Source organism: Manduca sexta, chromosome 20, assembly GCF_014839805.1.
Source record: "Manduca sexta isolate Smith_Timp_Sample1 chromosome 20, JHU_Msex_v1.0, whole genome shotgun sequence".
In the NCBI taxonomy this organism is placed as follows: Eukaryota; Metazoa; Arthropoda; class Insecta; order Lepidoptera; family Sphingidae; genus Manduca; species Manduca sexta.
The window spans coordinates 14,503,863-14,531,414 of record NC_051134.1 but is presented as its reverse complement, the minus strand read 5'-3'; the positions used below and the strand labels follow the sequence as shown (position 1 = coordinate 14,531,414).

General features: G+C 36.1%; 3 protein-coding genes across 8 annotated transcripts in view; 1 reads left to right on the top strand and 2 right to left on the bottom strand.

The window, feature by feature from the left end:
- The first annotated feature begins 283 nt into the window (after window positions 1–283).
- Window positions 284–1,286, top strand: LOC115447608 (40S ribosomal protein S14). The gene is made up of 3 exons (XM_030174751.2): window positions 284–385; window positions 564–808; window positions 1,019–1,286. Exons 2-3 carry the CDS (start codon window positions 572–574, stop codon window positions 1,235–1,237), a joined length of 456 nt encoding a protein of 151 aa, XP_030030611.1. The 5' UTR covers window positions 284–385; window positions 564–571; the 3' UTR covers window positions 1,238–1,286.
- A 1,110-nt stretch (window positions 1,287–2,396) lies between these two features.
- On the bottom strand, window positions 2,397–16,940 carry LOC115447614 (cytosolic carboxypeptidase-like protein 5). Of its 5 annotated transcripts, none has more exons than XM_030174759.2 (20): window positions 16,396–16,940; window positions 15,634–15,785; window positions 14,891–15,016; window positions 14,353–14,563; window positions 14,098–14,219; window positions 13,619–13,890; window positions 13,084–13,177; window positions 12,078–12,275; window positions 10,873–11,040; window positions 10,325–10,407; window positions 9,874–10,015; window positions 9,143–9,226; window positions 8,405–8,500; window positions 8,060–8,167; window positions 7,333–7,510; window positions 6,903–7,041; window positions 6,403–6,637; window positions 5,992–6,048; window positions 5,176–5,313; window positions 2,397–4,401 (listed from the first exon to the last, which is right to left on the bottom strand). In XM_030174759.2, the coding sequence occupies exons 1-20, from the start codon at window positions 16,496–16,498 to the stop codon at window positions 3,730–3,732; spliced, it is 3,378 nt and encodes a 1,125-aa protein (XP_030030619.1). In that variant the 5' UTR covers window positions 16,499–16,940; the 3' UTR covers window positions 2,397–3,729. The 5 variants fall into 5 exon arrangements, with proteins under 5 accessions (XP_030030619.1, XP_030030620.1, XP_030030622.1 ...); XM_030174760.2 differs by having other exon boundaries at window positions 6,418–6,637; XM_030174762.2 differs by lacking the exon at window positions 5,992–6,048.
- A 3,392-nt stretch (window positions 16,941–20,332) lies between these two features.
- Window positions 20,333–27,552, bottom strand: part of LOC115447615 — a 46,184-nt gene continuing 38,964 nt past the window's right edge. For both annotated transcript variants that reach the window (XM_030174766.2, XM_030174765.2), the window contains exons 2-7: window positions 25,281–25,477; window positions 24,218–24,346; window positions 23,742–23,861; window positions 23,196–23,358; window positions 22,506–22,634; window positions 20,333–22,099 (exon numbers count right to left, since the gene is read on the bottom strand). In XM_030174766.2, the coding sequence (XP_030030626.2) occupies window positions 21,856–22,099; window positions 22,506–22,634; window positions 23,196–23,358; window positions 23,742–23,861; window positions 24,218–24,346; window positions 25,281–25,477 (982 nt within the window). In that variant the 3' untranslated portion in view covers window positions 20,333–21,855. The remainder of the gene's footprint in view (window positions 22,100–22,505; window positions 22,635–23,195; window positions 23,359–23,741; window positions 23,862–24,217; window positions 24,347–25,280; window positions 25,478–27,552) is intronic.

Below are 27,552 nucleotides of genomic sequence, written 5' to 3'. Positions count from 1 at the left end.
GGCATCTGCTTCCTTGAGATGAAAATGTACGTTCCTATATTTTATAAAAATTTAATTAATTACAGATTTTTGTAATTAAACAAAATTTGTATAAAGTATATACTTGTTTCAAAGGCATCAATATTATTAGTGCTTTTTTATTGCAGTCAGTCGAGATTCTATAATGTATTTTTGTGTTTTAGCTTACCTAGTAATTTCACAAATAAGCGCTTCTATATAGTAGTTATTTTGAATTATTATTTATTGTTAAATGAAGTACAAAATATTATTCTATATATATTTTATGTGAATACCAATTTCATTTTCTGCCATCTGTGGAAGTTTGGTGCTGGCAACATTACCAGCTCAACTTCTTTCTAGTTTTTGACAGCTTTCAAAGCTAAAGGTATTTTCAAGTTTTACTAAAATATGAACTAAAATAATGGAATAAAACGTGAAATAATACGATACTTCAACGAAACACATATTGCATGATTGCCAATTTCTCTCACGTGATAAATAGTGTGTTGATTATAAAGATTTTTAGAGGTTACAAAAGTGTTCAGTAGTGTTGTTATTTGCAGGCTGAGCCATGGCTCCAAGGAAAAACAAAGTTGCGAAAGAGGAGGTCCAGGTGACCCTCGGCCCCCAGCATTTGGTGGGCGAGACAGTGTTTGGTGTTGCTCACATATTCGCTTCATTCAATGACACATTCGTGCACGTTACCGACTTGTCTGGTCGGGAAACTATCGCCCGTGTCACCGGCGGCATGAAGGTGAAGGCTGACCGTGATGAAGCTTCTCCCTACGCCGCTATGTTGGCCGCTCAGGTTTGTTTACGTTGCATTTGGTATATAACAAACTTTCATGAGTTACAAACACTAGTATAATCAAGCTAGCATTTCAGTTTGTTTCTCCTGTTACTGGTATAATCATGTAATAATGGTTAAATAAATCCTAAGTTCTGTTAGTTGAATTGTTTTAGGTAAGAAGCGATTGTTGTCAAATTATTATTTTTATAACCTAAAAACATGTTTCAGGACGTCGCCGAGAAATGCAAAACCCTCGGCATTACCGCGTTACACATCAAGCTCCGTGCCACCGGCGGCAACAAGACCAAGACCCCAGGACCCGGCGCTCAGTCTGCTCTCCGTGCTTTGGCCCGTTCCAGCATGAAGATTGGCCGCATTGAGGATGTGACCCCTGTTCCATCGGACTCCACTCGCAGGAAGGGAGGCCGAAGAGGACGCAGGCTGTAATCTACTAGGCTAAGTTTACTGTGGACTTTAAATAAAGAAGTTAGCAGTATTCATTCTTTTATTTCATAAATGTTTTAATAATAACATTCAGAGTGAAAAATAGGGTAGGTATAATGAAATTACTTCACAGACTTCTAATTTATGAATAAACATATTAAAATACATAATATACAAAACATGTGCACTTACACTTTTTATAGCCAAAAGCATAGGAAGAAATAATTGGTGCACACATATTTTATCAGTTCATTTTTGTCCAGCTTATATTTTTTGTGGTAATTTGGGTGTTTTTGTTAAAAAGACTGTGATTATCCGAGCTGGGAATCAAACCCATATCTGTTAGTTACATGCAAGTTACTACTGCTGGGTCAATAAGGCATTCATAAAATATTTACATAAGAATGTGATTTCTTTTCTTATGGTGACATCATAAATTTTAATGTAATGCTCTTTAGAAAGAAAGATGTTGATTGTTAGAAACAATAATAAAAATTTTAACTAAAAGATAACAATAATGACTAAAGGACAAAAAATAATAAAATTTATATAACTGTACTAACAGATATGGGTTTGATTCTAATTATTGCACCAACAATAAGCCCCATTCAGCTATGTGTTGCAGTAAGTAATACTGCAGTGCTGGATTTCATTGAGATCATGTATAGCAGGGGTGGCCAACCGGTCGATCGTGATCGACTGGTCGATCGCGTCAACAAGTCCAGTCGATCGTGGCAAAGCAAAAATATAAACATGTAGAACAGACCGCGCAACATACTCAATCACTAACTGCTGCACGCATCGTCTTGTATCATTTTTTAATCAAAATAATAATAAATTGTGTACTGAACCATGTTGGTTCATTTAAGATTTCAAGATGTATGTAGCTTGGTAGATCGCACAGAGTATCATCAGTGAAAAGTAGATCTTGGGTCTTACCAAGTTGGCCACACCCCTGATGTATAGGCTTCCAGTCGGCAGATATAAAAAAAAAATCAATGTTTAAGAGACTGTATATAAGGCCCTTTATGTGTATGCATACCACAAACAGGTTTGTCTTAAAATATTCTGTAGATGATAGATACAAAATGAAATAGGTATGTATTAAAAATCTAAAAGATTGTAATTGTTGCAATAAGTTGGGGTGTGAAGAAAAACAACATTTGTGAGAACATTGCTTGTCATCATATATTATTATTTCAGATAAATAAATGGTAGTTACTATGCTATGCGTTTCTACCATAAACATTTCTTATATTACCACAACTTAGAGAATTTGAAGTACATTATAAGTATCTAATTTTTAAAACTTTATATAAAATCTGAGTCTATAAAGTTATTGCACTATGCTTGTATGCTGCACAAAGTTTACAGCATTCACTATACTGTGGATATTATTTTGTAAATTGCTACAATAATATTATTTCAATATAAACCCTTGATAAATCAAATTGTATATCACACAAAAACTTTGTTTCTGTTACTCTATTTCTGTTTCCATTTTTTTCTAATATTTTCCTATAGTTATATCTTAATTCACAAAAACACAGCAATGGACACAGAAATATTTGTGATGATCTAAGAAAAGAGAGCATGCCTACCAACTGGCTCCCTGCTGACATTTGAGATCAATAAATTCAATGATACATACATATAACACAAATAGCACACCAAAACGCTCCACGAGCTTATAAAACTACTCTGAATACACTTTACAATTTAACATACACATATTACACGTTTTTATAAAGCTTTACACGTATTTTTCAAATATTTTTGTCAACAATAAAATAAGGAACACAAAATTATGCACAGACTAAGATGAAATGTTTCACAGAGTACATAACGTACATTGAGCTAATAAAACAGCCAACAAAAATTATTAACTCCAAAATATAAACTGGCAATGTAATATATAAAGATTATGCTCTTTCCTTGCCATTACAAAATATTTAAATAATTAAAAATAAGTTTAGTGCTACAACCTTCCAAACGTTTATACATGGCAAGCGATCGCGCCCAAATGTAAGATTGAGTCCGCTGCGAACCGAATTACTCTAGCCAAACCTCGCACCGTGACACTCATTTTGCTAACATTTAAAGTTATGCAATATATTCGGTCAAAAAGTTAATTTGTTCACACACAACCACTGCACCATAAACTTTGCATTGAGTAATTTATGCAGAATATATTACTTTATGCCAAAAAATGGGAATTCTCACAGTAATCCCTTACGGAAAATAAGTTTTTATATATATTTTACACATAATAAAATGTCTGTTCCAATTATAATGAAGACAACTAGTAGTAAATAAATTCAACAAAGAAAAAAACGAAATACCAATAGAGAATTACCTCTTTTCAAGTAAATCTTGTTCAGATTTGTCAAAAAGTAGATAGGTAATTGTTTACATTATATTTGCTCGTTCCCTGCCGCGTGTAGTGGTGTGGAGTGGTTGTGTGAGGCCGGCGCGGGGCGGGCTCGCGGCTTGCGCTACAAGCCCGTCTTTAAGCGGATCTTCTTCAGGTGCGACGGCGACGGGTTCGGGAAGGAGCGCCGCTTGCCGGCCATCGACAACGACTCCGGGTGCGTCGCGCCGCTCTGGGACCCTAGCACTGTCCCGCCAGCGACGTCTTCCCAGTTACCGCACATCATGTCTTCCGAAGAAGACGACGCCATAGCCCTGCAGCGATTGCTCGATCTAGTCACAGCGCCTCTGATAGACCTTGAAAAACTTCGTTTGCTCAGCTTGGCGGATATTAGCGATGGTCTAGGATTTTCAGAATCATCCGCGGATCGCCTGCTCACCTTGGCCTTCACGACGCCGCCCACCTGCGTCTTACTCGAGTTCGGCTTCCGAATGGCCAATATGTTCCTGCGCTTCGTGGACAGCGTTTTGGGTTTTGGCTCGTTCTCGGTGAGGTAGCGGGTACGTGACGGTGTCTTGACAGGCTCGCTCTTCTTCACGAACTTCATGCTCATGTTCATGATGTCGTGTCCGGACCTCTGCGCGAGGACCGGCGGCGGTCGCTTCTGCTCGGTGTCCGTTTTGGCGCCGGCGTAGGTGTTTTCCTTGCGTTCCTCGGTCACCTTGCCCTTGGAGCGTGCGTACAGCGGCACGCGGGTCGGCGACGACGTCTTCGGCCGCAGACGAGACATCGTCAGCTGTAATAATCACATGTTATATGACCAAATTCATAGATAATATACTTGTAATGGTAGACTCGACAACGATGTACAAATGAATCTAAAAGTTCACTGCATTAGTTCTAGTATATACTAAGATGTGTGTTATTCGTTCGAGTTGGGACAACACGACTCACGCTGACAACTCATATCTTACCCTGAACTTTATTAAAGAGCTGACGTTTTATTTAGTAGTTTAACACTGAAAATTAAAGACCAGCTGTTACCAAAACAAACATAGCTTGTTGAAATTCAGACATAAAAATATATTCGTTGTTGTATTCCATTCCTGTCGCCAGAGGATTTGAGAACCCACCATTATGTACAGATAATAGATTACTTCTAATAAATTTCACATTATAGTGGAGCTAAGGTAGAGAGGTGGTTTTATATTACAAGCAGATTTGAGTGATTGGTTTATATTATATAGTATTTTATTATGTATCTAGTTATTATATATTTGCAATTTTGCATAGACTTGGCACGGAGCTATTTTATGCGTCATTTATTGAAAGCAATCTATAACGAATATTTTTTAACAACAAAACTTATTATTTGTCTATTACAACTTTTAGCGTAAACAAAATTATCTATGATTTAAATCGTATCTTAATATTATATAAAATTTATTTTTATAATTACATAAAATGAGAACACAAAATATAGAAGAGAGATAATGTTTGTTTACAGTAATAAAAGTTGTATTGAAGATGAGTGTGTACCGTGCGTGCGCGTGTGCGTGCGCGTGCGTACCTGCGGGCGCATGGTGCGCGTGTGCGCGCGCAGCCAGTCGCGCACGGCGGCGAGGTTGCGGTGCTCGGAGCACGGGATGCGCGAGTTGGGGTGCTGCCCCGTCAGGTCCAGGATCGACGCGCCCAGCGAACGACCCACCTGCACATTTACATCTCTATTGAGTAACCACCTACACACATTTAAATATTGGTATTACGTGAAAAATATACAATGCAAAGGTTTTATAACAAAGGGGCTTACAGACAAAAGTGCATTTAAATAGGAGAAAGAAAAATGTCAATTAAACAAAAACTATTGATTGCATATCAAATTATTCAAATTAGGTTCTGCCCAGAAAGATGCGTGTCCCAAATTTCAGCTTCATACTAAATAACTGGAGCTCTGATATAAAAAACAGAATATAAGTACCTTCTACCTCTTTTATGATCCCTATTGTTTTTAATAGGACCGACAAGCGATTCATTTACCACAAAATATAATTCGTTTACCTTTATTTTTAAATTGCCTTAAATAAATTATAAATACGTTTATGTCAAACAATTATCTACAAAAGATGTGATTTAAATGTGTTGTGCTAAGTAGTAATAGTCATGTGTCCCTTTACCCTACTATGTGAAAGATTCGCGTGATAATTAATAGAGGGCATACCTTACGTGTTGGCAGCAGTGCCTCATAAAATATCTGGAGGTTTTTGAAGAGATATCACCATATAGAAGCATACTAAAAGCGTTCAAACTACTTGAATATCTCTAGGCGTTTTATTTTAACGTGTATGTACTATTTATAAGAACTAACATATACATAAGACTGACAAACCTTCTTTGGGTCTATCTCTTCGAAAATCTCCAGATTCTTTGCACGAAAATGCCTTACCTGAAATTTTTTGTCACTTCTAAAATAAGTTTGGATAAATATTGCCTTATTTTATGTTATTTTTTTCTCATTTTTACTGCATAGGCAAAATATGTTTTGAATATTATATAATTTAACTAATATATTTTATAATATGACCAGAAAGGCACAACACATATTTGAAACATTTTTTTAGATTATTAACTAATTTATTTAGATATAATACGACTAGGTAGAAACTGATTCTACAAAAACATAAATTTACTAAAATTGAATATAACTATCGATCAACGCCATCTACGTTACAATATCGCAATCTATCTCTGCTAAACTTTACGTGCCAACGAAGCGTAGTCATCCAGCCGTCCAACAAACCTGGAAGGGGTTTACCTCTTCGAATATGTGCGGCGTGTACTTGGGGGGCAGCGGCGCGGCGTGCGCGGCGGGCGCGGCGGGGGCGGCGCCCCCCTCGCGCACGGGGGGCGGCAGCACGTTGACGAGCCGGCCCGTGTTGTAGTTGCACTCCAGCGTGTAGGAGCGCACGAGCCCGGTGGCCTTCAGCACGGCCACGCGCCCGGAGCCCTCGCGCGACATGCCGTCGCGCCGGTCCCTACGGGGCGGTCACTTGTAATGCACACACGAGACAACAGGTGGCGCTATTTAACAACAATAACTATAATCTCTCCTACGTTGTAGACAGGGAAGTATATAGCGAAAATTGAATAGAAACTGATACAAAATACAACATGATGGAGGTAGAAAGTCATTAAGGATCTATGTCTACGGAAGAAGCATCGACGAAGTTAGACTTTACCGAACATGCCTAATATACGGCACTAATATATTGTAAAAAAACACCAACTGTAAATGCTTACTTGAGATACATATTTTTCTCCGTAAAATTGCAAGATGAGAAGTGAAAGTGCAGGTTGTTGAGCGACATGATGCGCGGCAATAGCATGCACTCCACGCAGCTCTCCAATTCCTCGAAATGGTTCCCGTACATGAATATACCTGCATAAACATCAATACTCAATTAATATCAAATTTTATTTGTAAATGGCGATTTGGTTCTATTTATTACCGTTTTCAATAAATGATGCCAATAACTATTTTCGGATGGATGGCGAAAATAGACAAATCAGAACAAATGTTTTTAGCATGCTTAAAGGGAAGCCGGCAGAAATCGGGTTATATGGACCCTTCGCCTCTTTTGGCTACATACTAAAACATTTTGGATATTACAGTGTTTAAAGTAAACTATTATACTAGTCTATATAATAATTTGAATATATAAAAACTGACCTTTTTTAGAGGCATGTCCATGCAGATCGATGTACAGAAACAGTCCGGAATCTGCTTCTTTGGCGGGGGGTCGGTTTGTGACGTTGGTAGATGCGGAGGCGGGCGCTTGCTTCTTGTTCTTCTGCGGTTTACTGTTGAGAGGCGACTTCGGCTGGTCTTCTCTTGATGGTGTTGGCGTCTGAGTTGTCAGAGGTAATTTTAACAAACTATTAGATTTAAATAAAAAAATGTGGTATAAATCTATTATTTAAAAGGATATTTATAAAAAAAAAAAAACATTGGACAAGCATTATACGTAATTGTCTTACGGTTTATTTTTATAACCGATTCCAATTACTATCACTGAATCAATCGCAATAATGGTCTAAGCAGAATAAATTTGTTTGATATGATTGTTTTGATTAGTTTACTTTTGAATCTTTGTAATAATATCGATTAGTAGCGTTTGTTGATATCAGCCGTTATTCATTGGTCGCATATAGGCGATGTGACGAATATAAGAAATGCAATATGCGTATGGATGAATGAATCACTCTCAGACTAATTTCTGCCACGGTGAAAAATTTCAACGGATCAGCCAGGTACGCTGTAAATACTATAGCGCACAGATGTGTGAGGTTTTCTGTTCTGTCACTCCTTCCTCACAGTACGGTGAGATGTGAGACGACAATCCGACACGACCGGAGAGAGATCAGACGGAGGACTGGCTTTAGGTGCATGTGGTTACCGTGTCGGAGTCGCCGTGTGCGGGCGCGGGCGCGGGCGCGGGCGCCGACGCGTCGGACGGCGCGGCGGACACGGACACGCTGGCGCGCGACGCCGCCGAACATACTTTCTGATCAAACATGCATTTCTGATTAACACACGCTTTTATATACGTTCCCAATCTCAATCTTAAATCTGATTCGACAATGAACCAATCAAAATAACTCATTTGTAACCATTCCAAAAAAAGCTTGATTCTGATTGGTCCATTTTGAGATAGATCGAAACAACGATTGGGATCTTTTATTGAAAATGGCGATAGACAGTTTTTATTCAATACATTTTAGTATTTAATATAACAACTTACAAGTTCTTCATTGTACTCTGTTATAACGTATCTCTTGAAACAATTCGTACAGAAGTACACTGTTTCTTCTTTTTCCGGCCATTCCACATCATTCAACTGAAACAAAGAAACCATTTAAAGTTATAGCTTAAGGTCCATTTTCATACATTTTGTTTCACCTTTAATCTGGGTAACTAAACAAGTATTGACAAGTAAAGAATTTAAATTCACGTCTAGTTAGTGATTAGTTCTCGCAGTTGAAAGAAAAACGTTCGGCCTTTAAAATTTAATACGACGAAATTTTAAAGGCCGAAATATCCATGCATATTAATTATTTTTACGTTTTTCTTTCAACTGCGAGAACTAATCACTAACTAGACGTGAATTTAAATTCTTTACTTGCCAATACTTGTTTAGTTACCCAGATTAAAGGTGAAACAAAATGTATGAAAAATGGACCTTAAGCTATAACCTTAAGTAATAAAATACTGGATCGTATTGTATATTATATATGCATTGACTCAATGACTACTTTATACTTCGTTAAAAAATTCTCTATAATACAAAATATCTATCAAAGACTTTTGATTATACGTTTTTGACGCATATTATAAACACGTTTACTGTAATTTGTCAATAACATACAAAAATAACAAAATGAAACTATATAGGAAACTTAAGGTCTAGCCTATTTTAACTTTAAACGTCGATGATTACAATAAACGATGGCGACCAATAGAATAATTTTACAATGGATACCTTACGTTCCTGTTCATCTATTTGTTGTCTCTGTTGCTCTCTGTACTCGTCTATGCTGCGACACGTCGGGGACGAGGGATGGGTCTGGATATGATGGATGGGATTAAAGGGGGATAATTGGAAGGTAGTCATCAGAGATAGACTTAAATGGCGTAACTTCAATATTGGTCCTTCGAACCGGATATAGTCAAACCGTTGCTTAGAGCTTATGTAAACTAAGTATGAAACACGGTTTTAGGATAGATGCGCATATCCTCCACAATTTAAATGGATCTAAACTAAGTATTTTCAACTAACCTCCGAGTACAATAAACGACCCCAATACATACTTTATTTCTATCCATAACAAAAAATGAGCAATCAAAATAGGTTTTTATTACATAGTTACAAATTTATTTTAATCATTTTATTAGATCGAATATTTATATGAGGATTGTTTATTTAAATCAGCCATTCGACAATAATGTTGTGCAATAATTTAAATTGAAGTATATGATATTGTTGAAATTGTTTTTGTAACATCAAATGAAACATGTAATGCCATCTATTGAAAACAATTTTAAGTAGTAATCGAAACGAAGTGCATAATTCATTCAATTTTGGTTCACTGGTCATCATTCGGAACGAATGTATGTTTCTTTTTTCCTTGTTTGGTTTTTAAAAAATATATAGTTCGCTGTTCGCCGCCATGCAAATAGCAACGCGTTTTATTAGATATATTGAACTCGTACCATGGAAGCGCTGTACCCGGGCACCATGGAGGTGATGCCGGGCATGGAGTCCTCGAGCTTGGCGACGGCCGCCTTGCAGTCGCGACACCAGCCCATCTTCACGTTGCCCGTGCGACTCTCCTTGCCGCCAACCGAACTGTCACTGGTCAACCGAACATTGCAATGTATAACTACTGCATTACATGTATCAAGAATTTGGTTAGTTTAGTTATTTTATAATTAATTGTCAGTAAAATATATATTTAGTGAATACCATAGTTAATAGCAGCGGAATGATCTGAACATAATATGATTAGTAGTTCAAACCCATTATATTTAGAATTTCTCTTGAAAAAACTAGGTTACCTTAGGTCACTAATTTCAGTTGTTTTGATTTTTTTTTCAATATTTTGATGACAGTATCTAATTCTATTTTTTTTAATTAGAAGAATAGTATATTTCGTGTACGCACCCAGTAACAGAAGAACTGGACTCCATAAGCAAGCTGATACTGTTCTTGAGAGCATCTCGCAGCGGCCGCAGCGGGTTGGAACCCTGAAATAAATGTTACTAAATGAAATATCTCTTCCTAATAGTTTTAATAGGATATAATCAAAGAGAACATTCTGATGATTTTTCTAGAGAATTTAGAATGCATAGCCTGACGGAGAAAATAAAACACCTACTTTGGGGTACCACTTTCGCTTTTTCGATTTAAAGTTAACATTGTCCGTACAAGATGTTTTCAATATTATTTTTCCTGAACACGTTATAAACAGTACATTCGCATATAAGAGTTCAGCCAGATTACTACCTTTAATGTCTTCTCAAAGAAATTGCTATCAGATACCGCACTGATTCCAAAATTCATGGTTTCTACATTGAATATACTGTCAATTTATGCCAAGGCACCTATTAAACAATGACCAAGAGTATAGCTGAGGTGCTATCAACAACTACCCACACGACTACATCACATAATAGGTGATGTTATAATATGTATATGAAATGTTATTTCACCTGCATATTAAGTTCCTCGCTAGTGCTAAGATGCACGTTGGACCCGAGACAGCTGCGCAGCATATTGTCGTTGAGAAGCGATCGACTCTCCGCCAGGTTCGAGTTGGACTGTCGGAGGGAAGTATCGCTCGTTTGTGACGGCATCTCTTGCAGTTTCATGTCGTATACCTGTTTAATGTATTAATTAAGGTAAGACTATCATAACCAGGGTAGACCTCTATTTAACCCCCATGTAATAAGGGTTTTGCGTAGACTCAGTACCTCCATACAAGTCGAAATACATGACTAGATAACAATGAATATTATTAATAACCACAATATGATTTCCAATGTGAATTCATTGACGTATAAAAACATTTTGATGTAACCAACTCTTAAAAGGACGAGCGAATTTATCACGGAAGGATAGGGTACGATGGAGGGAAAGTATTTCCTACTGGAAATATTATAAAAAATACCTTTGTTTCAGATTACTCGGTAGGAAAAAAAAACATTAATAATAGTTTCTAAAAGCCGCTGGAAAATAGTTCAACCAATTTTGGGCTTTATTACAAACGATTAGATAAGATTGATGCGTGGGCGTAATCATATTGCCAAAACATATTGCTAAAGATAAAATAAAACCTCCATTGTAATGCCCCAATGCATAGCCAACAACCGATAACTTAATGCCAATGTTTTGTTCAGGCTGTAGAATTGAAAGATTGATGTGATACAATGAAATCTATATATTTTTTTGTGATTATAATAATAATAATATCAGCCCTGTATTATATACTTGCCCACTGCTGAGCACGGGCCTCCTCTACTACTGAGAGGGATTAGGCCTTAGTCCACTACACTGGCCTACTGCGGATTGGTAGACTTCACACACCTTCGAAATTCCTATAGAGAATTTTTCAGATGTGCAGGTTTCCTCACGATGTTTTCCTTCACCGTTTTGTGATTATAAATTGATATTTCCGAAACTCATATTAAATGTTTTTAACTCGTTAGAAAACAATTTCCATTATATTGAATTCCAATTATTCCAAATTATAGAAATTACAGAATTTATTCATAATATTAAATAACTTCCGCATTTTGTCATCTCTGCATCACCTGGTAGAGAATTGTCATAGTATTCAGAAAACCTTTATACACTATTTTATGTCAGTTTACTATATTAATATCAATATATTAAATATTTACAATGAATGGTGTACCTGTTCGGCCAAATTAGCTGCCTCGCCGCCCATACTCTTGATTTCCTTAGAGTTCTTCGACTCTGTGAAGGAAGCCTGCTTGATCATGGTGGATGATTTGTTGCCAGTCACAGACTTCGCCGACTTCTCACGTTTATACCCATCGTTGCTTTTGTATGATGTTGTGTTTGACACTTTCTTCTTTTTTGTGTCTATTAGCTGGGAGAAAGGAAATATAGTTGGTCAGTTCAAATAGCTTACCATTTTGATAACGTTTTAGTTAACAATAAGGGAACATCAGGAAGTCAAAAATATTTAAAAAGGCATTTTAATTTGTATAAAGTCAATTTGATGTAATAAATTACTTTAGTATTGTGAATGTTTAATAACAATGACAACTTGCCGTCCCACATTTGCTCATTTTTTCATATTAAAAATAGTGAACAAAGAAATAATTTTCGAGCTGTAAAAGCGTTCATAACTATTGTATAAAATAATAAATATTACATAAGTCAAATGTACATGAACAATCATTAAACTGAGTCAGAGTAATATGTTTAATGTCCCATTTGTTAAACCAATAAACATTAAACAATAATGTCAATTTCATTCCAGATTTACAACGGCCTGTGTAAACGTTTAGGTCGTAAAGATTGCGTTTCACGATTAGCCCCTAAGCGACATAAATAGAGATGACCATAAATCATAATGTTTAATACCTATTAAATTATTCCCGTTTCGCTCGTGACACAATAAATGAGAATTGGGCTTGTATAATTTATTTTAATTTTATCGGACAAATCGATAACGTAGTAATCGATAACTGCGACCGATCTATCGATAGCTAGGTCTCTTATATAAAAGTCGACATTCAACGCAAAAATGGGCAATCGAAACAAAATTTAATAATTTTTATGCTTACATACAATTTATTTTTATTGATTTAGTGTTGAAATAGATCTGCAGGTATCGACAAAGGTTGCTTGGTATTTAGCAATTTTAATAATTATATATCTATTAACCTTACCTCAGCACTTTCGCTGATGTTCTGGATGCTGCGCGAAGTAAAGCTCTTGCTGTCATCACAGTTATCTTCCTTCTCACATCCGTAATGGTAATATCTTGTAGGAAGCAATGTTCAAGATTACTGTTATGAAGTGCGTTTTAGAAAAAGATAGCCATTTACATTATAACTGTTTTAAGCAAATTAATACATACACGCCTTTATTCCTCAAGGGGTAGGCAGAGGCGCAACTGGTGCACCTACTTTCCGCCCCTTGATGTGATTAGGGTGAGCCTATCGTCATATCAAGCACAAATTCCAGACTCCGGGCTGATCGTGTAGAAAAATCCAATAAAATTGCCCGACCCGGAGATCGAACCCGAGACCCTGAGCACTGCAGTAGTACCGTAATACAACTACGCCACTATTTATATCGCTATTTACGCCACTATCTATTTTATAAATGTTTTCATATATGCAGTATTTGCTATATTAACAATGATAAAAAAATGCTTTAAAAATATTTCGACCAAATATTTCCACCTCTATGATTCCTTACCTAATCAAGGCTCTCGAAGCAAATACAGTCGGGTGATAAGTAAGCGACGGATTTAGATACACCCTGTTGAGGTTCACTCCCCTGGTATCGGTTCTGTAATGTCCCCTGGCCACTCCGTCCGGGTTCAAAAAGGGAATCATCTTAAACACGTACAACTTTCGCAGTTGGATCGCGATCGGATCGTTTTTGGTAAGCAAAAGATTGAGGAAACCGTTGAACACGAAGCTTGACGGTGTCTCCCCTGGGTGCACTCGGGCCGATATGAAAATTACCTGTGAAAAAAATAGCTAACGTTAGTCTTTGGGGTTTTTTTTTTAATACCAAATGACTAGGGTGTCGTAGATTAGTCGACTTTATATTTGGACCACATTGTTTTTAACACAGAAAAGTATTTTAGTCTCCATTACCAGGCCAAAAAATGGCATTGATGGAAAATTTAGAGGCTGAATGAGGTAATAAATAGTATTTTAAAAACTTACTTTTTTGCCTGGGAATTTGAATGGTCTGTCTTGATTGTCTGGAAAAAGATTTTTCAGTCTCTCCTCCCTTTCAGAACTTATGCCATGGTATGAAGATATTGTTAAGAGATCGACACGCCTACCTGTATCAATCAAATGTTTTATATTTTAAAAATAAAAACAATAAAAAGTTTAACTAATATCTCAGTAAATTCCCCTGTTACATCATTCAACAGTTTATCCATTTACTTCTAATAAAATCAATCAGAAACTTACCTTCTAATGAATATATCAAGCACTCTCTGCAATAGTATACATCGTCAGGTGACTGCGGTGGTGGCAACGGAAGCATCTTCAAGTCAATGGAGTTCAGAGCTATCTGCAGCTCGGCGAATGAAAATGGATATGTGAACGCGAAAAAAGTCGTCGCCTTTAGATTGTCAGAAGTCCTGTACTTGAAGCTTAGTGTGAACGTGTTGTCGTCAGTCTAGAAAAAAAAATCATTATTAATTGTATAGTTTAAGTAGTTACCAACTTAGATTACCTATTTAATCATCAGATAAGTTTCAATGAAAAGTTTTGTATTATGATAGGTTCTCTATATTTCCATAGAAATATGGACAGATTACAAAGACATTCGTTAGATATTTTTTGTCTGATGACTGAAAGTTTAAACTTTACCCATTCCTAAAAAAAATTATGTTATGCCACTTGTTATTGTTGTATATTTGCCATTGTTCATATTCAAATATATCTTGTTATTTTTTAAGTAAAGCATATGGCGGTACAGCACACATTGTTAAAAAAAACTTACAGAATGCACGGGGCGATCCCGGATACGCTCCCACTGAGGCTTGCCGGGCAGTGTTCGTGTCACCGGCGCCATTCCCTGGTTGTACATTTTCCCCTGCTTGTTCAGGTTTATTAGGTTCAACCGCACCTACAATATGTAACATTTAGCAACTTAGTTAACTGACCATAATATAACCCAATGTCATCATTAGTTTAAGCTAATTAATATCGACGCTTGAAAGGCAATCATATCTAAGCAACAAACATACCGAAAATGAATTGTATAAATATTTTGAATCAGAATTTTTTCTGTTCATTTGATCTAGGTTTTGTAGTTCTAGGACAATTTTAATAACATTAGACTATATCTTTATACAATAAAAAGTTGTATTGTAATGAATTTTCATATTAAAATCAAGACTCTAAAGCACTCTACTCAAATTTTTTCTGATTGTTGCTTAGATATGATCCTTTTAAAGCGTTGATATATTTCTTAAAATATTCTTATATTTGATTATTCTCGAATAAACTTTCAAGACAATAATATACTTAATATAATGAATTCAAATTTAATCACCAATGGACAATACAATGATCAAAGTATAGACATTGCAATTAGCAACTCTCGTGTTGCAGAGCTAACCCAGGATAAAAGTTTTACTGTGATTCATTCTAGAACAAAAATTTCAGCACTGTCGTTGTTTAAGTCTAGCGAACATGCTAATAACAATCTGCAACAACTATATTAGTAAAACATAAGCATACCAGTACTCCCGGCTCACTGGCCTGCACACCAAAGTAGAACCAAGTTCGATTTCCATTTTCAAATTCAGTGCCAGCACAGTCAGGCCTCGTCCACAAGTTAAATTCATAGTCCGGAGTCTCTGTGCTGTTTGTCTTGGGGTTTACACTTGGAGCTGAAGATAATGTTTTTGATCAGGCATGTTTCTGATAAATCAACTGGTGGGTGTTGGTTGACATAATATAAACTGCATTATTGATATCTGATGCTGAATGGACACTGCCTTACCAGTAAGAAAATTGTATTACTATAAATATTTTTTTTCCAGTTTCGTATTACAAGTAGGAATCATTCATTCATTTATTGCATGAAAAGTAAAACTTATAATTATGGAAGGAATTTTTAGGAACTTGCAACAATTAAAAATCAAACAATAATTATTAAAAGTTTTAAACTTGGCTTGTGATAGGATGCGTAAGAAGAGATATTTAAATCAAGGTTGCAATTATTTAGTGACTCAACACCGTAACCCTGTATAGGTAAAGTTTTATCGTAATGCTGCAATTAAATGGATATATGTATGAAAATCAGAGCATAAGAATAATTATTATAAATAAATACTTGCTATTTTAGTAAGTACTTAATATTACATGTAAAGATTTTCATAAGACAATGTGGGAATCTGTTTTGTTATTTGGAAGTCAAACAAGGGACATAAAGTATATTATACATTTCTTTCAAGTTCGAGCCAAACAAAGTGTGACAAATCTGATATGACAACTCACCTATTAGCTCCGTGGGAACCCGCTCGACATGTCCGAGGTTTCCTGAATCAAAATTGTGGATAAAATAAAATCCACCGCACTCTATAATATTGTTTTGATCCATAACTAAAATTGTTACAGGACTACATTATACAAAAAACACAGTCGTAAAATAACGTGAGGTGTTGCGCACACATCCACTTTAACAATTTGTCTACAAAAACATTCTATCGATTTTGCATGTTTGATAATTTCAAAAATGACAAAAAAAACTGAAGCTGCACTGTTTTTCTAAACAAAATTATGTAATTTTGTTGACATCGATTGACGGATAACAGCTGATTTGTTTTATTGGTATTCTTTTTAAATCACAAAATGCCACTAAAATGTTTCTAATCAATGCGTTCGGGATCAATAAATAGGTAATATTTTTATGAAATGTTTTTACATAAGACACGGTTAATATATTTCTTTTCACTTTATATTTGGAAAGACATTTGCCATCATGAATTTTTATTCAAGATGGCGGATATCTGCTTTGCCCAGGCCTTGATCAAATTGTAGGGGAAACGGAAGTGCCAGTATTAAAATATATATTTAGTACCACAGATTGCTAACCTAACCCGTTTTATGCTATGAAAATTAATTTCGTTATATTTAAACATTTTAGAAATACGTTATGCTGTAATAAATAAAATATTACAACGCGAACCTTTATATAACTTTGATTTGTTATCTTTTTGCTTCATTGCCTTTGTTTGTGTCTATGGTAACGTAGATACCTACCTCCTTACATGATAAAAAAGTATGTAATTTTTGCTGGTTACTGTTATCTGCTTGGCTTTATCCAGGCCTACATATCTACTCATCTACCTAACATATTATATCTTATTAATATCTACAGCCATTGCTTTCCTATAAGGGTCTAACTCTACACTCATTATTAGATTCGATGTATTCGCTTCCTAAGAATTGTATATTTTTAGTTTTTTTTTTTATTTAAATGAATGAGAAAACCATTATAGCTGCTCATCAATAATGTTATGCTACATGGTTGCCCATCAATGATAGATATTTTAAAGTAAGAATTATAAAGCACTGTGTGGCATTGCATTACGTTCGTCACACTTATACTGAATCCTGGTGGTAGAAGATAATAATTCCACAGACTGAAGACATAAGATGTTAAGGTATTGCTACCTTAACTTTTTGAAAATTGAATGCGGGACATGTGGATGCCAAATCAACCGACAATCTAAACGGCGGTCGCCCGAAGGTAATCATCAAATCCGGGTCGTAAGGCACGATGACCCCAACATAACCGTCTAGTCGCCCCCATGAAAGTTGGGCGGTAGTCATAAGGCACTTTCTCAGCGAAACCAAAAAAAGGTAAGTAAATACCTACATAAATTTATACTGGTGGATAAAAAAATTAGGCCACCCCTATTTTCACGGCTTATTCATTAGTTATATTTTATTTTAAAAACAAAATTAATACTTAACATCTTTCTGAACATTCATTTTAGTCCATTGAAAAGTTACATTTGGGGTTGCGTTTTTTAGAGGACGCAATTTTATATTTTTGAAGTGTAGGGGGGGTCAGTGTAAAGCTAAAACCAAGTTTGTGGGGTCGCCACCCTTGTCCCACGGCCGCCATCTTGAAAATAGGGGTTGAAATGGTTTTACGATGTATCTCTTAAACTATTTATCTGACAAAAAATATAAACATTTTTGTTGCAAATTAAATTCTCTACAACTGTGGTCCAGTAACTTTTTGTCGTAGAACTATAAATAAATAGTTATAAGCGAAAATGTTAAGAAATTTAATGTTAAGCAATGTCCATTGCAACGTCATCAGAACGTGTGTTTATAAGGTTCATAATACTTTTTTTTGTACTCTCATTACGTACAACACAAACCCGCGGTTGTCGGCTTGTACGCGAATTACTTAGATCCTGAATTGCTTTGGCACAGATGAAGCAATTGTTCACAAAATCAAAGTCTGGTTCTGGAGCTTCTGAAACTGACGATAAACTACTGGAGCTGCTGCTGCGACGACGAACAACATTATCGGTTCGATTGTCCACGTAATAACAATAACACGCAATATGTGCAGTAACTTCCGAAACACTTCGTAAAAAATTGTTTTTGTGAACAATTGCTTCATCTGTGCCAAAGCGATTCAGGATCCAAGTAATTCGGGTACAAGCCGACAACCGCGGGTTTGTGTTGTACGTAATGAGAATACAAAAAAAAGTATTATGAACCTTATAAACACACGTTTTGATGACGTTGCAATGGACATTGCTTAACATTGAATTTCTTAACATTTTCGCTTATAACTTTTTTATTTATAGTTCTACGACAAAAAGTTACTGGACTAAAGTTGTAGAGAATTTAATTTGCAACAACAAATGTTTATATTTTTTTTTGTCAGATAAATAGTTTAAGAGATACATCGTAAAAACCATTTTAACCCCTATTTTCAAGATGGCGGCCGTGGGACAAGGGTGGCGACACCACAAACTTGGTTTTAGCTTTACACTGACCCCCCCTACACTTCAAAAAAATAAAATTGCGTCCCCTAAAAAACGCAAGGTAAGGCCTAAAAAATGTAACATTTCAATGGACTATTTGTAATCTTACAAGAGGGTATGAGGATTAAATTGTTAAGTATAACTGTGTCAAATACCGGATAAATCGTTTTTTGTAGAGATCTACTTTTTTATTTTAAAAATATAACGGCCTGTCGCTATGAGGCTGTATAAAATTATCGTCATCTTAGTATCAGCAATAGAATTCCTGTGCTTACCGTTTCTTTTGCACGAATAAGCAAGGATCTACGCAAAGCAGAAGTCGTTCGAATCGAGACGTCATTACAAACTGCAGTGATCCAGCGAAATGTCGCCCGTATTTGTGAAGTTAGTCGATCCACGGTCCACTATGTCTACAAAAAGTATTTGGAGACCAGTGGTTATATCAGAAGAACTGGATCAGATCGAAATAGGAAGACATCTGAACGTGACCATCGATTTATAGTGTCAGCAAGCATCAGAAATCGTTACTGTTCTGATGTAGTATTGCAGCAATTGCTCAATGGTGTCCGAGGTATTAATGTAAGATAGGACAGTAAGCAGACGTCTTAGAGAACGTGATTTGAAATCATATACTTAGACCTGCAACAGGTCCCAAACTCATCACAGCTCATAAGTTAGCGACACTACATTTTGCTCGTGAACACCGTGAATGGACTTTGGGACAATGAGGACAAGTACTCTTTTCGGATGAGTCCCGTATGTGTCTTTACGGTGCCGATGGTCGCAAAAGAGTATATCGGAGACCTGGAGAATGATATGCACTATGTGCCATGTCTGAAAGGGTAAGCTTTGGAGGTGGTTCAGTTTTGTTTTGGGGTGGTATAAGCTTTAAATTAAAATGTTAAAGTCATTATACCTAAACACAGCCAAATCAACCAATTTAGTAGGTGGTCAAATTTTTTTGTCCACTAGTAAGTATATTTATAGGAATGCCATATTTTATATTAACAGCTTTAACCATAATCTATGACGGATTATCTAAGCAGAAATTGTACTAGGGCTAACACATATTGTAGAGTCTGTATAGGTAGGTACCGTCTCTTGATTTGATAGGCACAAAGATATTAAAAAGATATTAAGTTAGGTAGGTATAAGCTTATCATCTTTTCTATGGCGTTAAATTCCATCACCGGGCTATTCAGGTGTGTTTACTTAATTGGCCGAAATTACCAAATGGCCGCTTGTGCGGCGAGGGGCCTAAAATTTAAATTTTTATGACCGTTTGAACCCGTGATCTTGGCGGTCCATTACACCCTCAATAGAAACCTATTATAAAATCGTATTATTCATTTTAATGAATTTGAACCAAAATAGCAAACTAATTAAAAAACAAAGGTTATCAAAGGAAATCAAAACGAATATTTAAAATTCAATTTTGTATTTTCATTTCGTCCTTACAATTATAACAATATTAAATAAGCTTAGTTTAAGTATACAATATAATAGTTTAGGCGTGGCACTTAACTACGGATTATAAAAAACATTACATTCCTCGTAATTTCGAACAACTCGGCCAATAAATGCCTTGATCACAAACTTACATCTCATCATGTACGACCTACCTACATAATAATTTCTAGAGTATACGTGGACTACGACATTACCTACATCCTTGTCCCCTAAATTGTCTTTTCTGAGCACATTATTTTATTGAACGTGAATACAAAAATGAAACAATTGCAAGACTCATGGACGTGATGAACTGTGATTTTGGCATCTTCTTTTGGCTCCTCGCACCAAAAATAATGACAATGACAACAAATATGAAACCATTTCAAACAATGTTCGCATTGAAATAAAATACATTACGATGGTTTAATAAACAAAATATCACATTTCGGAACTACAACTAGGGTACGTGATTTAATGTTCTTACAATATATGCTTACGCTAACATTACGTTTAGATGTATGTATGGACATTTCCCTACAAATAACATACAATAAGAAACAGTTATCCTAGTGAGCCAAAACACTTACATACCATTCTCTCTGCCACGTATGAGTTAATGTTACCAACAAAATAATTGCAGAGACGCAACCACGACTAGAGCGCCACCGAAGAACGTTGCAGTTCTGTTACATCTAAACTAACTTGCGATTAGAATACAAATGCGTCTGTTTACAAAATAAAAATCATAGAAGACATTTCATTTCTGCGCACTGAATCAAGTCAATCTTAAGATTCGTTAGGCAACAAGAAATATATGAAGCACCATAAACTTTACGTTATCATAAGTTTCCTTGAGTTGATTACTATAGCAAGGAATCGGCAGTTCTGAGACCGAAATTTTTTTTTTTACTGGAAATAAACCGTATAAAATTGGCTCATTTTCTTCAGGTGCCATATTCCGCTTGCAGACACTTTGGAATAAGATTATGACAGCCTTAAAAGTGCCTTGACTGATAAGTGTAGGCAAATAATATACTTATCTCGTATCATGCAATGTCCATTTTACAACCAATCAACATCTCGCGTCCCTTAACAATATTTGGCGCATTGTATTGCTAATGTTGGAATTGCAGCCCTCGCTAACACAAATTGTACATGGGAAATAACATTTAACCACTAAAATAAACTGCACAAATGTAAATGCAGCGAAAAATTGTGTGAACGATACAGGTTGTATCACGTGACAAATTAGGCTTTCTTCGCAATCAATACAAAGGTGTTCGAAAAAGTGAGCGTTGGTGGAAGACGAGTGTAGATTGAGCAGAATAAAACTTAACAAGCGTTATGTTATTGCGATGTGTTTGGGACAAAAAATATTTACATTTCATAGTTTATTTCGTCGAATTTACGCCAAATATTCGGATAATCCAACTGCCCACTTTGAACGTTTTAAAAACAAGAATTATCTAAAAACGCACACGTCAGGAATGCCTTAACCTTTCCCCTCGTCGGGTATTGGTATAGAAACGGTGGTAGGTCGAGTTTGTTCACTGTCCGCGTTCTTATTTACACTGTAGTTGAGGGACGCACGGTTAATCTCATCTGTGGTAGTCAGTTTGCATTCAACAACTCGATAATTGCACGTCGGTGATCCGCAGTCGAAGTCTGGACGCATTATAACTGCATTCGGGATGCTATCTTCGAGACATTTCGATTCTTCCTTGAACGGAGGACAACTATAAAAGAAAAAGTACATTATTAGGAAATAGAAATATTTATTGTAATGTATTCACATATTATTGAGTCGAAAGTAGAGTTGATAAGTCACAAATATACCGTAGTAGGTAATGATTTGTAAAGGTATTATACTCAATTTGGCAGAAAATTCAATATTTAATTACCATATATTATTACTTAAGTTTATGGTTCTATAGTGGCTCTATAAGTCTCCGGGTTAGTGGTAGAGTCACGCTTTAGATAGTGAGGTCTGCATATTCTTGGTTAAGTCATACAAACCACTTGATTTTTAAATATTGTAAGTCTTTTTAATCAGTGGTATTTATTTACTATCAGGCGGCATAGTAATATTTCCTTAAAAATATACACATAACATATATCAATGCATAGTGAATAGTCATTTACCTCAACGGCGGTGGAGTTGGCGAACGCGATAACGGGAAGCTGGCTACTTCTCTAGATATAGCGAGAGATTTGATGGACCCAAAAGTTTGCTCTGGACTAAGTGGCGCTCCTAACACAGACGCCATTCCTCTGTAATAATAAAAAAAAATAATACTTTGAATAGAACGTAGGTAATGGTTTGTTGTTTTCCTTGTAATGTAATCTACTAGAATAACATTGTTCCACGAATCTAATTTTATATTGTTACAAATTGTTATTGTTGTTAGGAAAAACTATGGATAAAATAACAAAATAAGTAACCAATGTAATTACATTTAGCTTTTAACATGTAATGTTTTAGAGCAACGATCACATTGCATTACCACGTAGTGATTTGAAATTCAAAGTTTTGGTGTTTTTATCAGTGGCGGCCTTAACTGATGCGAGACCTCGGGCCAAAGCAAAAAAAAAAAAAACAATTCGGTGCCTCGGGCGAAGCAAAAGAAATCACAGATGCGGGGCCCTGGACGGAGCAAAAATCTTCCGTTTTAAAATGTTTTGAATAGGAGATGATAAATAGAGGTTCAAGGCACCACGTAAGGCCTTAGGCGCCTGGTTAAGCCTGTTATGTGGTATCCATAGGTAGGCCATGTTTTGGCCGTCATCCCATATTTATTTATCGTCAAGAATCAGGTGACAAAAGTTACTTACACAACAGAATCAGATGGCACGAGGAAGGGTAAGGGCGGCGGGCACGGCGCGTCGGCGCGCGCGGGCGAGGCGGGCTCCACGGAGCGCGGGCAGCGCGGCGCCTCGCCCTCCTCCACCAGCCCCAACCAACTGCGCAGCCAGCGCCACAGGCCGGATGGGCTGCCTGCAAGCAGAACAGATCATATCATCACGCCTTTTCAGGGGTAGACAGGTGTAACACTTACATTTCGTTAATTACGTTTGATCCCAAGTGTTTGGAAATGAGCCTAATTGTTCCCATTTACTGGGCATGATTTTAGATTCCGAGCTGATACTGAGCATAAAATCCTAATCACAGTTGTTTATGGACGGTGATGTCACTTACCATCAGGTGACTCAACTACAATTTTTTTTCTGTTAGAAAAATTTAATAAATTGCCCTTTTCCTCTCAGTGACTCATAGTAGTACTTCTCATCTAAATATTGTAAACATGTACCACTAAACACATAAACAATTGTAAGAATGTTGTATTTAAATTCTTCATTAAAAATGCGATTTAAACTTACGTGAATACTTCCTGGTGTTCTGCGGGCTAAGTGGATAAAAGTCCCCGTGAATAGGACAATGGAATGCGAGTCTGCGTTGTCGACGTTGAGCCGCGCGCATTAATATGCACAATACGATGCCTGCAACAAAACATTTTGGGTATCAACTGGATTATACTGTTTCCTTCACTCGAAAATAAGTAAATATTTATTATACTATTTACTATTAACATTTTAAGCAGTAAAATAACCGAGGAAGTTTGGGTGGTATACTCATGTTTATGGAAAATATTGGTTGCCACTAAGGGAGCAGAGCGTGCTAATCTTATCATTCAACTGCCTGAAAAGAAAATTACTACTAGTAAGGAAAATACTAGTAGTCATTTTCTTTTCGGATATGGCTGTATAAGATGCAATATCACACTGTACTTCATCCTGGTCTCACGGAACTAACCATAACCCACCCCGACCACTTCAGATTATGTAAGGAAACTTACCAGCAATAGTCATAAGCGCGCCGGCGACGATGCACACCGGCCCAAGGACCCTCGAGTTGCCTGTAAACGCGATCCGCGCCGCATAATGGTCAGGTTCTTCATTCTCACCGCAACCGCGGTATGATGCCACTGGAAAGGATTGTTGTGATGTTAAAAAAGAGTTTTGTGAATATAGAGGTTTTGTCTTGGGCTGATTCTTACAATTAGCGTTAATGGACTTAAGACACGATAGAAGAAAGTAAAGGCAGTAGTTGTCTATGAATTGGTTTCTTATACAAAATTTACTAATAAAATTTTCCTGATGCGTGTTGGGTTTTTTATGAGAGTGCAATAAATCGTTTTACGTAAGTTCATAAACCTCATTTTCTATTATTTCTTAGCTCATATGCCTGCTCTAGTGTTATGTGGTCATAAAAGGCGGGAATAAGTAGATATGAGATGACTTGACTTATCTTGTTTATGTTTTTCTAATAAAAAAAAAGGAAATATGTATTATGGTTGAATGATTATTTTCATATATTTTTGTAATCTTACGAAGAATATTCATCTATTATACCTCACTGGTAGGGTGAATGCGCATTTCAACGTCAGAATCTTAACGTAGTAGTGTAGTTTTTAAGCAGTAACTTACTACGGGCGGGTTTTAGGGATTAGTGGCCTCTGGCCAATTTATTATAAGAGTGTATTTATGCTATTTATACGATAAACTCATCGGGTGGCTATAAATTAACTCGCTAGGCCAGAGCAGCATATAAATAGACAGTCTTATCCGAATTGGGACAGCGGGTTTGTCTATGGCCATTAAATTTAATAAACAATAGAGATATATCCGTTGCTTTTATAAAGACGTTTTTAGAATTATTAAAAATAATCGCTATTGACAAAATGGTAAAAATATTTTTCCATTTTTTTTATTTCCTATACCCATTTCAATAACATGTTTAATTTTTGCATTGGTGTTTACATCAAACACATTACCTGAATATCGATGTATTTAAATTTCGAATAGAAATAAAAAAATGTCTATGCTCCCGCCATGCCAATAACAGTTAAATATGTTTACCTGTGAGTACGCAGCCAACTAGCATGAACAAGAACCCGAATATGGGCAGGACGATTTGGCAGTTTGCAGCGACGACTACGCCGGCGACTGCCAGACCGCCTTCCACTTTCTCCAGCCTTAGTCTGGAGATGGCGGGCGGACATCTTGGTTTTCCCACTGGAACGCGCACCAACGGCTCACCGGGGGGCGACGTGGTCCTGAAAAAAAAAGGATATTTAGAACTGTGGAATATGTTTTTACAAATTACAAGCTACTATACACAAAAGCAACACCACTCCTTTGAATGAAGCACTGCGTGAATAACACTGCGCTCGTAACCCTGGGACATTCGATTTCAAATCTATGCCAACTTAATTGTATTTATTGGTACACTAGCAGGGTTTTAAATAAACATATTTAGAGTTCATAGCTTAAAACTAAAACATCGATCGGTAACAGAAGAAGGCATGACTCAATGGGGATCTTATTTTTATTCGCACTCATTATAGACCAAAGCCTTTGCAGAATTGTTGCTTTCATAAGCCTTATATTAGCTTCTTTTTGTAGACCTAAATTAATTTTGAAATGTCTTTTGTTATTGATATACTCAGGTAAATAAATTTTATTTTAATCGTCTAGTGCCTAATTTTTTATGTTTATGTACAAGTTAGGGTCGAGATAAAGCTAGTTTACGTATTTTTACGCGATTATTTGTTTAATGTTTACTTCCGACGTTTAAAGGCTTTACAGAGTAATTAAGGTTATAGCTTAAGGTCCATTTTCATACATTTTGTTTCACCTTTAATCTGGGTAACTAAACAAGTATGGACAAGTAAAGAATTTAAATTCACGTCTAGTTAGTGATTCGTTCTCGCAGTTGAAAGAAAAACGTAAAAATAATTAATATGCATGGATATTTCGGCCTTTAAAATTTAATATGACGAAATAACCTTAAAGGGCGGACACATTGCCATGAAGGCTGCAGTCTTCGCAAGTCCGGAGTAAAAAGTAAACAAATAATCACAAAAAATCTGTAAAGTAATTTTATTTCAATATCTTTGTTTAAATCTAAGATGCCTAGATTTTGTTATCTTTCGAGGAAAAATTGTTTGCATAGGTATATAAAACTTTTTTGTTGAATTTATTTCTATTAGGTTGTCTAGAAGAGATCGCTCTAGATAAGACAGCCATTGTATAATAACTATAATATACATTATTTGCTGCGATTTTTTCTACTAAGCCGTGTCAAAAATTTCCTATCTACATTATTGTTTGGATTATTTTATAAAACGAGTTAAGAAGTAACAACCGCATCTACAATTCTCAATTTGAAAACAGCCCGATCTTGCACTCCAGCGCACTTTAAATTGTGTGTCTATTTTTTCCTTAGTTCTGTAAACGATTTGTAAGAACAGGTGCGCAGCTGTCATTAACACTGTGTCTGCGCATCTTTAATATACCGACATGCAAACTTTTCCACATGTATTGTTAAACGAATCTGTTTTGGCAATCGTCTTTGGCGTGAATGTAAGACAAAATGTACGAGTATTCATGATTTTATTTAAATGAATTTAGAAAATACTTATGCAAATTTATATCAAGTACTTGACATTCTTTTTGGTGCGTAAAATTTTTGAGCACCTACTTTTACTAATTATCACTTTGCTAGCCTATGTAGATTGTATATACTTTTGCAGTTGAGATGTTAAAAGCATCTTCCTTATGTATTATTTTAGGGGTTTAAACAATAATATCAATAAATCCTTGTATTTTAAAATATTGTTATCGGATCCTCTTTCCTTTATGGGCTTCATCTGGGCAGAGAACAGTTGACTAATAACAAAGTATATTTAAAACATTGCTAATTGCCGGCAAACTTCTACATAACAATCTTGGCTCAACCTTGAGGGTTCAGCGAGTGAGCAGGGTCCGCGATATTTATGTCACTCTGACAACGCTCTTTGGCACTTTCATTGAGCAAAATATTATTCATCTATTTATCTTATACATATTTAGATTATCTTTGTGATGCCTACGATACGCCTTCGTTTTTCGTATTTAATTTAATTATAATTTTTGTTGTCGAGCCAAAAGAACGTAATGAATTTAATTCGAACGTCGACGAGCAACTGGGATTTCAAAATTAAAATAGGAATTCGCGCGTAAATGTCGATACCTTCATTTCATGTTTAATCCCAAAGAGTGGAATTTCGATCGAACATCGCAATTACTTTCGGCCAAGTATTGTAACAAGGGTAATGACTGGATCCGAGTAAAATTAGAGTTACGTGAT

What these genes read in the sequence shown, in the direction of transcription:
- LOC115447614 (XM_030174759.2), bottom strand. Translation starts at nt 16,498, where the DNA reads ATGGATCAAAACAATATTATAGAGTGCGGTGGATTTTATTTTATCCAC. An exon ending in TGGACATGCCTCTAAAAAAG is followed by an intron (nt 7,042 to 7,332) that starts GTCAGTTTTTAT and finishes ATGTTTATGCAG; the next exon opens with GTATATTCATGTACGGGAAC. An exon ending in GAGAAAAATATGTATCTCAA is followed by an intron (nt 6,638 to 6,902) that starts GTAAGCATTTAC and finishes ACCGCCCCGTAG; the next exon opens with GGACCGGCGCGACGGCATGT.
- LOC115447608 (XM_030174751.2), top strand. Translation starts at nt 572, where the DNA reads ATGGCTCCAAGGAAAAACAAAGTTGCGAAAGAGGAGGTCCAGGTGACC. An exon ending in CCGCTATGTTGGCCGCTCAG is followed by an intron (nt 809 to 1,018) that starts GTTTGTTTACGT and finishes AACATGTTTCAG; the next exon opens with GACGTCGCCGAGAAATGCAA.